Source organism: Grammomys surdaster, unplaced genomic scaffold (genome assembly GCF_004785775.1).
Source record: "Grammomys surdaster isolate TR1022 unplaced genomic scaffold, NIH_TR_1.0 124525, whole genome shotgun sequence".
In the NCBI taxonomy this organism is placed as follows: Eukaryota; Metazoa; Chordata; class Mammalia; order Rodentia; family Muridae; genus Grammomys; species Grammomys surdaster.
In genome coordinates this window covers 193,104-205,778 of record NW_021619512.1, presented here as the reverse complement: position 1 = coordinate 205,778, position 12,675 = coordinate 193,104, and the positions used below count along the sequence as shown (strand labels likewise).

The following is a 12,675-nucleotide window of genomic DNA, read 5'->3' as shown; positions in this document are numbered from 1 at the left end:
GTTGCTATACGTTATTTATGGTTGCAAATATTGGAGTGAATTTTTCCATAACTGTCTACAGCAGCAAACCATAGGAACTAGGGGAACATGCTTCTCTAAAAACCGAGCAGCCACCTTGTAGGATTCTGCATGATTGGAGGAGACCCTATGGTGGTTCCGCATGCTCAAACTCAGAAACCTGTGAACACAGTTGAGTGCTGGGAGAGGCCCTCAGGGACAGACTATCCATCCGAGGGAGTCACACCTCAAAAGAGAGTTTCAAAAGAGATTTCCCAGGAGCTAGGTTGAGAAAATGCCCATTCATCGACCCAGAAAAGAATCAAAGATATTTGCAAAGGTATGTTAAGGGAAACCCCAAAAGAGACAGGGCCAGCAGTGCTGGAGGTTCCTCTGCACACTCACTCACTCACAGCTTCCCTGGGAAGTACCTGTTCTAGGATAAACATACATGCCCCTTCTAGATCCTCCTACTGTTAAACCCAAGAATCAGGAGAGAAAGACCAGTTCCACAATTTTTGAGGCAAATTTGAAGCAAGCTTTAATTAAATGCTGGCCAGGATGATGGACTCTGGCCAGGACCATTCTGGGGTTTTCAGCAAATGGCAATGAGTCACATTTTGCAGAGGTTAATTATAAAGGCCATCCCATAAGGCCATGGTATTTCCCATCAGGTCCAATCAGGGGCAAGCATACATCCTGATGTTTTACCCACCCATCCCCCTGCCTATCTGTGTATGTACTCAAATACATCCTATGTAGTTGAGTAAAAGGAAACAAAATCAACCTGTTTAGGTGAGCAAAACCATGTGGCCTCCACTTTTTCAGGAAGCAAATGTTCTTCAGCAAGTGACTTACAGATTAGAGGCATTTTTGTTTCATGGATCTCGTAGGCACAGTAATTAAAGCTTAAAACATAACACTGGCTCTCACACTATCACCAGAGACACAGAGGCCCCAGGCTTGAGCTGAAGTGTGCTTCCCATGTATTTTCAGTGGGATTCTTGAAAAGGAGAGACAGATATTTTTCAACTTTGAGTGAATCACAAAACATTCACCCATTCAGGCTCCTCACCAGGCTAACTAGTTCTAACTCTTCCCTCTTTCTCACACATGAAAGTAACCTTCCCATTTAAAGAGCACTAGTGGAGGGGTTAGGGACCCCTCAGATTCTTGTGTAGAAAAGTGTTTGAAGTTAAACTCCTCAACCTTCATGATGCTGTGACCCTTTAATACCATAGTTCCTCATGTTGCAGTGACCCCTAACCATAAAATGTTTTCCTTGCTGCTTCATAACTGTAATTTTGCTACTGTTATGAGTTATAGTGTAAGTATTTTATATGCAGGATATCCCATATGCAACTCCTGTCATTCGACCTCAAAGAGACCATGACCCAAATGTTAAGAATCAGTGGTTTAAAGTAAATACTTAATGATTCACACAGCCAATACCCGGTACTGGAGATACCTGTATTCCCCCTGAACACCCACACTCCAGTGTCATTCCCTTCCCCACATCCTGCCTTTCTGTGTTTATAACCCCTGTATGAATGAATTACGATTTGAGAAAAAATAAATTATAAAAAATAAAAAAATTTAAAAAATTAAAAAAATAAAGAATAAAAAAAATAAAAAAATAAGATTGCCAGTGTAGCAAAGAAGAGGATAAAGACAAAATATGAGTATTGGATTATGTTCTACAGAGACAAAAATGAAAGTCATGATCTAATTCCCATTTCAGCAGCATCAGGAATGAGTTAATGCGTAACGTTAACATATTTAATTTCAGAACCACCTTTCTTCAGACATCCCTATGTTACTCCTCAGAACATGTGAAGTTGTGAACTGAATGTGGCTAAGTTGCTTGATAACATTTAACATACTGGTGATCCGGACTCACTAATGGACTGGTTCTAATGAGACTCAGAAAAATTGAAGAAAAAGTTTACAGATCTCCAAGGCATGTAAGAGTGTTTATATGTGATAATATTTCCGTGGGGCAATCTGTGTCTGTTACTCCCATCACTTCCCAAAGAAGAAAGTGGTGCTAACATAGGAGACGGAGCTCTGCCTGTTTCTAGCAGGACTGGACATCAGCTGTGAGCTCTTAGATGCTCTAGCACTCAATATCTGTCTGACTTCTATGGTGAACCTTCAGTCCAGCATTCAAATAGACACCATACAACCCACTTTTCTGCCATCAATGAAGTGATAATGGTGAAGTGAATTCACCATTGCTTATGATTCCTACCCATTTCCCCATTTGTGAGCTGCATCTGGTCATTACTCTAGAGGCAACTTGTAGACCAGTAAAAGATAAAAGCAAGAAGGAGGGAGTGAAGCTGAGTGGGAGAGCATTTGCCTAGCATGTGCAAGACAGAGGGCCCAGTCTCTCACACTGCAAAAAGATTTTAAGTTTTAATTAAATGAAAATAAGTACAAATAAAAACAAGAACCAACCTTTAGTATATTCGAGTCATTCTTTAATGTAACCTTACCATCATATTTTGCATTTTCTTCTGAGGATAAGAGGAATGATACAGAAAAATTGTTTTTGAATTCTCAAAAAGGACCTAAACCATTTGCTTTTATAGTTTCATTTCTATTCTTGTGGGTTTTGTGAGAGGTGTGTTTGTGTGTGTGTATGTGTGTGTGTGTTTGTGTGTGTATGTGTGTATGTGTGTGTGTATACATGTTACTTGTTTTCTCATTTATCTGTTTTACTTTTGTGTGTTTAAAGAGAGAGTGTGGAGTTTGGTGGATGAAGCAGTGAGGGTGATCTGGAAGGGGTTGTGAGAGGGGGCAAGAGTGATCAGGTTATATATTATAAAATATAATTATCAATAGAAAAAGGAAAGAACATCCAGACTGTGACTGACTGAATAGTATTTTCCCTTATCCATGAGTGGTAAATTTCATGAGCTTCAATAGGTACCTAAAATTGAAGCATATAAGCTCTAAACCTTATATATACTGTTCCTCCAACTTATACATATTTATGGTACAGTTGACTTATAAATTAAGCACACAGGTGGATTAGCACAATAGCTAATGATATGAAAATTCTCAGTGGATAAAGCACTTGTTATACAAGTGTCAGAACTGGAGTAACTGTTGGGAGCCGCGGCGGGTGCTGACGAAGTCCGCCATCGCTAGGTGGCGCTGTCAGCCATAATTCTTCCTAGTAAACAAGTAAATTGCGCATGTGCCATGGTAAAAGCCCGCCAAAGTTAAAGCCCATCCCACGGCGTTTGGCGCGCAACGAGTAAGCAGCCAATCAGAGGTGAATACACCGCTCTAGGGTTTATAAGCAGTGCCTTCCCAGGTCTCCTTCGTCTTCTTCCACCATTTTGGTTTTTGGGAATAAACGTGTTCATACGGAAGGATTCTGGTGTGTGTGTGTGTGTGGGTGTGTGTGTGTTCTTGCCGGCGAGACGACTACACGCGCGCCGCACATTTGGTGCCGAGAAACCCGGGAGAATTTACCATCGCCGGCACTGTTTCAGAAGACCCTCCACTCGCCATCCACGCGTGGAGTGAATCCAGAACCGTAGAACGAGGTGATGTTCTCTGAGAGACAAGTTTCGACTTGATTTATTTCGTCTCCCTCCCCAGTTGGCAGGAACCTTAGAGGCTCTCGCTATGGTGTTAGTAGCGTTAGTTTTCTCCCTTCTGGTTCTCGTAGCGGTTCGGGGAGTGGTAGATGGATTACAGGTCAGCATGTCAGAAACAGAGAAGGAATGGAAGCGCTTAGAAATTCAGAAAGAAAAAGGAAGAAAAGGCATATCTAAGGAAAAAGGCCCTTCAAAAGACACACAGTCCAAGGAAGTGAGAGATGAGAGAAAAAACGCTCTTGGGAGAGACGGGAGAACAGGAAGCCTCAGAAAGAAACCTCTTTATCTGGTAAAGGAGCCGGGGTTTTTACGGCGTGATAGCTCTGAGTCGGAGGGGCTAACTTCCTCCGAGTCAGAGGACTCAGATGAAGAGATAGATGAAGAGAAAAGATGCCAGCCGGATAAACGGCCGCCGCCACGAGATCGAGTGCTTGCGTTAGTGATGGTTAATTGGAGGCTGTGTTTGCAAGAAGAGTGGTTTGGGGGAGACAGTCTAGGTGAATGAGATATTGACCCAGTGCCGATCTTGCCTAAGAGGTGATAGCGAAACATAGGTCAAGAGAATTCTAAACAGACATTGCCTGCAGCCTAAAAACTGCTTCAGGTGGAAAGCGAAGGGTTAAAAAGAATTAGAAAGCAGGGTATTGAAGTGTTAAATTAGCTGCCCGCTACATCTCCAATGAACGAGATGAAAAGTTACATTTTAAATATGAGAGAGAGAGAAAGAGTTTTAAAAAATACAGGTGCCCTCTCTCTGAGCTGTGTCAACAAAAAGAATGAAAAGGCTATTTCAGAGTTCATCTAGAAGCAGAGAATTCGGGAGACGTCCTGAAATTCTCTGTAGTTCTTAGAGGTCCTTCTTTGTTGTTTGTCCTTGGCGCGCCAATGTCCACGTGTTTGTGTTTGCTTTTTGTTTCATTGTCTAAATGTTCTGTGTTCGTTACGTGTTCAAAAAGAAAGATCGTTAAAACTGCTTGATCCAACCTTTGGGAGCTAAAAGAGTCTTTTCAGGAATTGAGGTTGGCATAAGCTGCTTTTAAAAGAGACCAGCAGCATTTTGGGTTTTATAAGGAAGCTAAGAGTTGTTTTGCCCTAGAAAAACCTCTGTGACAAGGTGCTTTTCTCTTGAAATTACAGCTAGAAAGACAAGAAATTTTGTTTGATCTAAAAATAAAATATGTAGCCACTTCGTTGTTGTTTATGATTGGTTTTAAAAGTATAAAAATGTTCTACATGTCTTGGTCATAGACTATTGGCTTAAATTATTGGGTGTGATTAGAAATTTACAACTTTGGTAACGAAAAGTGATGTAAAACTAACTCAGTGATAGAGTCACTCAGAAACCAGGTGTATAAAGAGTAAGATTTTAAAACAGTATCTCTTCAATGAGATTAAAAGCTGCTTCATGTATTTATATGTAAAAATTGACAGCAAAACTTTGTAGCATAGGGGTAGTCTACTTGGTGTTGATTTTAGAAAAAGAAGATTGTTTAAATTGGTTTTGCTTTTGCTTCTCAAAATTAATGGTTATACTCTAATGTTACAAAAGAAATTTAAAAATTTAGTTAAACTGCCAGTATTCCATTGGCTACGGTTGGCAGTTGTAATCTTGAGTTTAAAATTTTTTTGATTCGCCCATGTTATGGAAAGGGGGACAGCAAGTAGAGTTAAATAAAAATATTTTAAACAAGTTGTGATACAGTACTGGCCTGCTAGAGATTAAAAACATTTACATTTAAATTAAGACTATAACAGAGTAGATGAGGCAGGAGCTTGGATTTCAGACATTCCTTTTGTCCTGTCCCGCCTCAAAAAGGGTGTTCTCTAGAATTTGTTTATTGCCTTGCTTGTTCCTTAGGGAGGTGTCAGCCTCAGACTCAAAAGAAATTCAAAACAGCTTGTGGGCCAGGCAAAAAATTTTGAGTGTGATAGAAGACAAAACGGCTTTGGTTCCTTTGATGTGTATTAGGTCTTATTAATAACAAAAAACCTAATCTTAAATTAATAATTAAAAGAAAAAAGGTTTTAAAAGATTGATAGATACTGGGGCTATTTAACAATTATTAAAGGACAAGATTGCCTTCAGCTTGGCTTTATCTGATACTTCACTCAGCTAAAAAGAGTTGGTTATTCAATTAATCAAAAAACACTAGGGCCGGGCGGTGGTGGCGCATGCCTTTAGTCCCAGCACTTGGGAGGCAGAGGCAGGCGGATTTCTGAGTTCAAGGCCAGCCTGGTCTACAGAGTGAGTTCCAAGACAGCCAGGGCTACACAGAGAAAGTTCAAATTTAAGATTTATAAAACTAATAGGACACTACAGCCTGACTTGCCTACTCCAGCTGCCATTCAAGTAAATGCATATAAAATTATTGTAGATTTAAAAGATTGTTCTATACAGTTCCTTTACCTCCTGGTAAAGGTGAGAGGTTTGCATTAAGTAAAATTGCTTGTGATTTTTGAGAGCCCATGAAGCCATTCATTAAAAAAGCTTGCCTCAAAGAATGATTAATGGCCTTAAAAAATTTGTTGTTGCTTTAATACAAAAGGTTAAAGCATTTAAATCTCTCAGTATATATTATTCGTTGTATATTTTACTGGCTGATCTCTCTAAAGGAGTTTTTCTACAAGCCCTTGCTCCAGTACAATGAGCTTTAAGATTTTAGAGTACTTGTTGCTCCAAAAAAGTGATTCTCAAAAGTTGTTAACAGATATTAATTGGCTAAAACCTCATCTTCAGCTTACCATAGAAGAATGTAAACCTCTGTTGGATATTCTCAAGGGAGATACAAGTCCTAATTCCCCTTGACAATTAACTGATGAGGAGTAGATAAACACTTTTACCCTCAATATTTTAGAGCCTGACAGGCCAAAAGAAATGGTCAAATAAAAAGACATCTTGACCGGACAATGAAAAGGTCCAGATTCTATTAAGCCAGGGGAGCGCTTTGTCTTTCCACAGAAAGAAGACAATCCGTTTTGGCTACCAGAGCGGCTGACGCGGCGACTCGCGATACTGGAAGGTGACACCCAGGCAGACCCTCCAGGCTCTGATGATAGCCCTTGTGCTAATCCAAGGGATACAGGTTCCTAGTATTTTTGTTTATTTTATCAAATTTCACCTTTAAGAATTGTACCAATAAAACCTGCTAGATGTCCCAGCGTTAAAATTCTGAAAGATTCACTCGAGCTATGGTTGCCAGAGTCACGCGATGGGTTCCCATCCCCATGGAGACTCCTTCCACTTTGTCATTATTTAGACAAAAAAGAGATTTTGGTATAACTGCAGCCATAGTGGCGACGATATTAGTTAGTGCCATTACCGCCACTGCCACTGAGATTGCTATGTCAACTTCTGTTCAGGTGGACACTACCCCCAATTGTCAGCCACGGTGACAGAGACTGTTAAGCTTCAAACCTCCGCCAGCGCCCAACTAAAAGGCGGGCTAATGATCCTTAATCAACGCCTTGATTTAGTGAGAGAGAGATTAGATATCCTCTTTCAATTAGCCCAATTGAGATGTGAGAAAAAACTGGGTACACTTTACATCACCAGTGTACAGTATAAAAACTTTACTCGTGTAACTAATCTGTCCAGAAAATTGTTTCAGTATCTTACAGGAAATTGGTCAGAAAACTTCAGTGAGACACTCAGAAAATTGAGAGCAGCTGTGGTGAACATCAACTCGACGCGCGTGGATCTGTCCCTGACTGAGGGACTGTCCTCCTGGAATTCTTCAGCTTTCTTCTTTTCTTTTCTTCTTCTTTCCTTTCTTTTTAAGTGGGTGGGAGTAGGCCTGTTTGGTATGCCCTATGTTGCGGATTAGTATTCATCTTTTGGTTGGTTTGCAAACTCAGAGCTCAACAAAATCTTGACAAGGCTATTATTGGCCAGGCGCTTGTGACCAAAGTACTAGGGGCTTCCCCTGCAGTGTGGTTATCACTGCCTCAATTATAAGCAGTCTCCCCCTCACGAGTGGTGGTGCTAAATGTTAGGCCATCAGCGTTGCACCCCAGAGGATTCGCCCATTACACTGGGTCAGTGAGGAGTCTTGGCCTGGCTGATCCTTGTCTGTGTAGCTGTGGTACCTGAATTTTGAGACAAACAGCCCTTGCACCCCTAGGAGATGACTCCATTGCACAGGGATGGGTGTTTGCATCTCTTTCTGTTCCCCTCAGCCCTTGCACCCAGAGGACTTGTTTCCATTGCACCTGGTAGGGTAAGGGAGACCGTCTTAAACTATTGGTTCTTGAACGCTTATTCCCCCAAGATGGAATTTGCTTGATCGGCCTTGAGTTTGAGTCATAACCGGTACCATGCCAGACAGGCCAAGAACAGCCAGATAGACAGCTCCATCTTTTTGTCTCCAGGACAGCTGCCATTGGTCCCAATGATGAGAATTAGGCTGACGCCACATGCCAGATTTACACCATGAAGACAACTGAGGAATTGATGACAAGCCAACCCCATGACGGGATTAGCGAGTGGCAATGACCCGGGCGAGGGTATATCCCTCGTAGCCTAAGACAGGGTGGCTTGCCTTTCCTTGGTGTTAGCCCTATTGGTGCTGGGCGTAGAGAAACGTCAGCTAGCCTGGGGACATTGACGGGACATTGACCAGTGCCTGTTTAACAAATCAAAAAAGAAATAGCCAGTAGACAGATTCCTCAGCCGCTGCACCCAAGGGCTTCTGGTAAGACACCCTGTAAAGCCTCAAACATTTGAACACCACCCTCTAAAGAGACTCAGACCCGCCGTGAGACCCCCAAATATGGGAGTTACGTAACCTTCCCAGGGACCTCTACCACCCTCTGTTTTTAAAACAAAAAAGGGGCAGATGTTGGGAGCCGCGGCGGGTGCTGACAAAGTCCGCCATCGCTAGGTGGCGCTGTCAGCCATAATTCTTCCTAGTAAACAAGTAAATTGCGCATGTGCCATGGTAAAAGCCCGCCAAAGTTAAAGCCCATCCCACGGCATTTGGCGCGCAATGAGTAAGCAGCCAATCAGAGGTGAATACACCGCTCTAGGGTTTATAAGCAGTGCCTTCCCAAGTCTCCTTCGTCTTCTTCCACCATTTTGGTTTTTGGGAATAAACGTGTTCATACGGAAGGATTCTGGTGTGTGTGTGTGTGTGCGTGTGTTCTTGCCGGCAAGACGACTACACGCGCGCCGCACAAGTAACAATCCCCAGGACCTCTGTGAAGATCAGGCGGAGATGGCAGCCTACCTATAATTCCATCTTCAGGTGGTGGACACAGGGAATAACCAGAGCAAATCTGGCTAAAAAGACTTGCTGTATTTATAAGCTCTGAGCTTGGTGGAGAGACCACACCTTAAAAAAATAATGTAGAAGAGCTACCAAGGAAGATTCCTAATATCAACTTTATAACCTTAAACACACACACACACACCCCACATATGATAATGCTCACATATATCCACATACATTCAAACATGCATACACACATACATACACACATGATAAGACAAAAACTGTAAGACACAATAAGACAATCATAATATATGGTGATTAATTGTTATGTGTTGTCTGCATTTTGTTCTCAAGATACTGATACAATACAGTATCAGTGGGTAGCATGTACAATATTGGTACAGTGGAGGAAGGAATGGCTCATGTTCCAAGTAAAATGGATCAGGGTTGTACTAGATTACATCCTGTATAAAGATAAATAATTTTAAACTAAAGAATTGTTTGTATTACAACTATTGTAGGACTGGAGAGATGGCTCAGAAGCTACGAGCACTGATTGCTCTTCTAGTGGTCCTGAGTTCAATCCCCAGCAACCACATGGTGGCTCACAACCATTTATAATGGGATCTGATGCCCTTTTCTAGCACATAGGTGTACATGCAGATAGAGCACTCATACATTAAACAAACAAACAAACAAACAAACAAAATGTTTCAAAAATAAATATTCTATTTATATTTTCAGACCATAATTGACTATTATTAATTGAAACTACAGTTAAATAAAGGGAATCCACTACGTGCCAAACTGCCAACTATCCTAGGCAAGAGGTTTTTTCCCAATAGCACGGTAAATGGCATCCTTGACTTCTTTGTTTCTCAAGGTATATACCACAGGGTTAAGAAGAGGAGTAAACACAGTGTAAGTTACTGAGATCAGCTGGTCTTGATCCCTGGTGTTCTCTGATTTGGGCTTGAGGTAGGCAATGGAGGCACAGCCATAGTGGATAATGACCACAGTGAGGTGGGAGGCACAGGTGGCAAAGGCCTTCTTCCATCCCTCAGCAGAGGCAATCTTGAGGATGGTAGAGATGATGAGAATGTAAGAGATGAAAACCAAGCCCATGGGTACCACAATAACCAGTGAGCTGATGATAAAGGTAACAATGTCATGTAGAGTGGTATCAGCACAGGACAGTTTCATAACTGGATGAATGTCACAGAAATAGTGGGCTACTTCTCTGTTACAGAAAGGTGCCCTGAACACAGATGCAATTTGAATTATGGCCACAAGCAGCCCAATGCTACAGGATCCCCATACTAGCTGGGCACACACTCTCTTGTTCATTATAATTGTGTACCTCAAGGGGTTGCAGATAGCAACATAGCGGTCATAGCCCATTGCTGTAAGCAGAAAACAGTTGTTGATGGCCAGAGTGATAAAAAAGAACATCTGGGTAGCACAGCCAGCCAATGAAATGGATTGGCTTGAACCCACAAGGCTGGTGAGCATCCTTGGTATAATGACCAATGTGTACACTGTCTCTGAAGTGGAAAGCATACTAAGAAAGAAGTACATGGGAGTATGAAGGTGATGATCAATACAGATAATTATCATAATAATGGTATTGCCAGTCAGGGTTAGCAGGTACAAGGTCAGAAATACCATAAAGAGAGTAAACTTGTATTCCTGAAAACTGGAGAAACCTTGGAAAACAAACTCACTTACCACTGTGTAGTTTCTTCTCATCATCTTCCAGACAGAAATGACAGGTTTGAGTCAATCAGTTAGAATACATTAGTGCCCACTTTAAGTAGGTGATGCTTAGTAAGAATTGATAATGGTTCTGTCTCTGGGTAGATATAGTTAGCAAGGACAGATGTCCATCTAGTAGTCAAAGATAGACACAATCAAGAAATGATTTAATACTCAAAAGTAGGTGGTCTTTAAGTAGGAGAGGGAAGTAGTCAAGAAAAACAGACAAGACATAATTAAATTTGAAAGGCATATATATTTACTTAGGGCATAGTTTCAAAACTTGTTGCCTAGAATTTGTTTAAAACAGATTATTTTTTTTATTGTCTTCATAAAGGACTGTGTTGTAAAAAAAAAAAAAAACTGCAGGCTTCCCCAGCATCTTACAAATGTCTGCACTCGCTCATGTACTTGTCTGCTTCATGAACACGTTTCCACAGATCATTCAGCATCTGCAAGCCTGACTGTCCCCTATTACATTTTTTTGTTTGTTTGTTTGTTTTTCGAGACAGGGTTTCTCTGTATAGTCCTGGCTGTCCTGGAACTCACTCTGTAGACCAGGCTGGCCTCGAACTCAGAAATCCACCTGCCTCTGCCTCCCAAGTGCTGGGATTAAAGGTGTGCGCCACCACCGCCCGGCTCCCTATTACATTTTTTAAAACAAAGAATATTGCCCTCTTTCTTCAATATTGACATACGCCTCCTTTTCCTCAGAAATTCTTTTCAGTATTAAATGTAACCTGTCAATCAAGCTTCTTGTTGCCCAGCAACTTATTTTCCTGGATTGTGTGCATCATCATGCCATTTCCAGCTTGTGATTACATATAAATTTCACAGGTACCTGGTCTCACTAGAGTAATCTATCTTTTCCATAGCTGCGGGGAAACCAATATTTTAACTTCTGTTCTTTCACTGAGGGATAATTTAGAATCAAAAGTCGCTTATGTTCAAAACTAATTGAGTAATGATAAGCAGTCCCTTGTAGCATTTTAAGTTTTTTTCCATATGTTATTCAACATTATCACACCCTATATATTAGTTTATTTGTACCTCTCATCTAGCAGAATGAAAATTATGACACCAAAGTCTACATGATTTGCTCAAATTAATGCAATCATTTCCTTCTAAAACTAGGGTGGTTTGTTCTACATTACAACTACCCAGGATGTATCAATGGCCACAACATATATGAGAAATAAGATGATTTCTCATTTTCATTGGAACAAAATATGTATCTTTCTCTAGGAATGAAATTGCATTGTAAAGATATGGAAAACCCAGAAATAGTTTGGAAAACTAGAAAAATTTTAGAACCTAAAAAGCTGAGGAAGTATTAGCAGGTTAGTGATAACCTATACAAACTTTCCTTGAATTAATATTTCCACCTCTGATTATGTATTTTTAGTAAACTGTCAGAAATGTGTGTCAAAATGTATGTACAAAGAACTAACAATTATTTTTATTATGATAATCAAGGCCAGAAACAATGTGAATTAATAGTTAATTGATAATTGATAATTAAAATAATTGACATATGCATCTGATGGGAACCATGTGGTCAGTTCACAGTTAAGAGAGCAGATATGGGGAGTTTGATGGATTGGAATATCACAGACTCCAACTTACAAAACAAAAATGAATGAAAATGAAAAAGTAAAGTATATACACACACGTAACACTAAGGAGGCTCAGCAGCATTTATGCATGTGTAGGAAACAATGCTAACTGATAAAAAAAGGAGGACATGAATTTGAAAGTTGAAACGAGGAAGATATGGAGAGGTTTGGAAGAGGAAAAGGAAAGGGAGGAAATGATGTAATTATACTTTGATTTAAAAATTAAAGTAAAAGATATTTTTTTTACAGAAAAGGAAGCAAACATTCAACAACATAAATAACATTAAAATGAAGAAAATCTACTCAAAATCTCCAACTTTACATTTTTAATGACCTCTTATAATCCAGACTTTTACACTTAATTATTCTTTTAGAAATCTAAAACTAAAATTACTAAATATTTCTTCCCAGTCAAAATATATCATCTGATGGCAGAGCAGCCCAAGAAAGACAAATGAGAACAGGTGAGTGATCTTACCTCAG

General features: G+C 40.4%; 1 protein-coding gene across 1 annotated transcript; it reads right to left on the bottom strand.

Annotated features, from left to right (window-relative positions):
• Positions 1–9,618: 9,618 nt before the first annotated feature.
• LOC114636568 (olfactory receptor 10J1-like) lies at positions 9,619–10,597 on the bottom strand. The gene has a single exon (XM_028784644.1). The coding sequence runs from the start codon at positions 10,571–10,573 to the stop codon at positions 9,641–9,643; it is 933 nt and encodes a 310-aa protein (XP_028640477.1). The 5' UTR covers positions 10,574–10,597; the 3' UTR covers positions 9,619–9,640.
• Between the last annotated feature and the right edge of the window lie 2,078 nt (positions 10,598–12,675).

Coding starts and splice junctions, on each gene's coding strand:
- LOC114636568 (XM_028784644.1), bottom strand. CDS start 10,573: ATGATGAGAAGAAACTACACAGTGGTAAGTGAGTTTGTTTTCCAAGGT.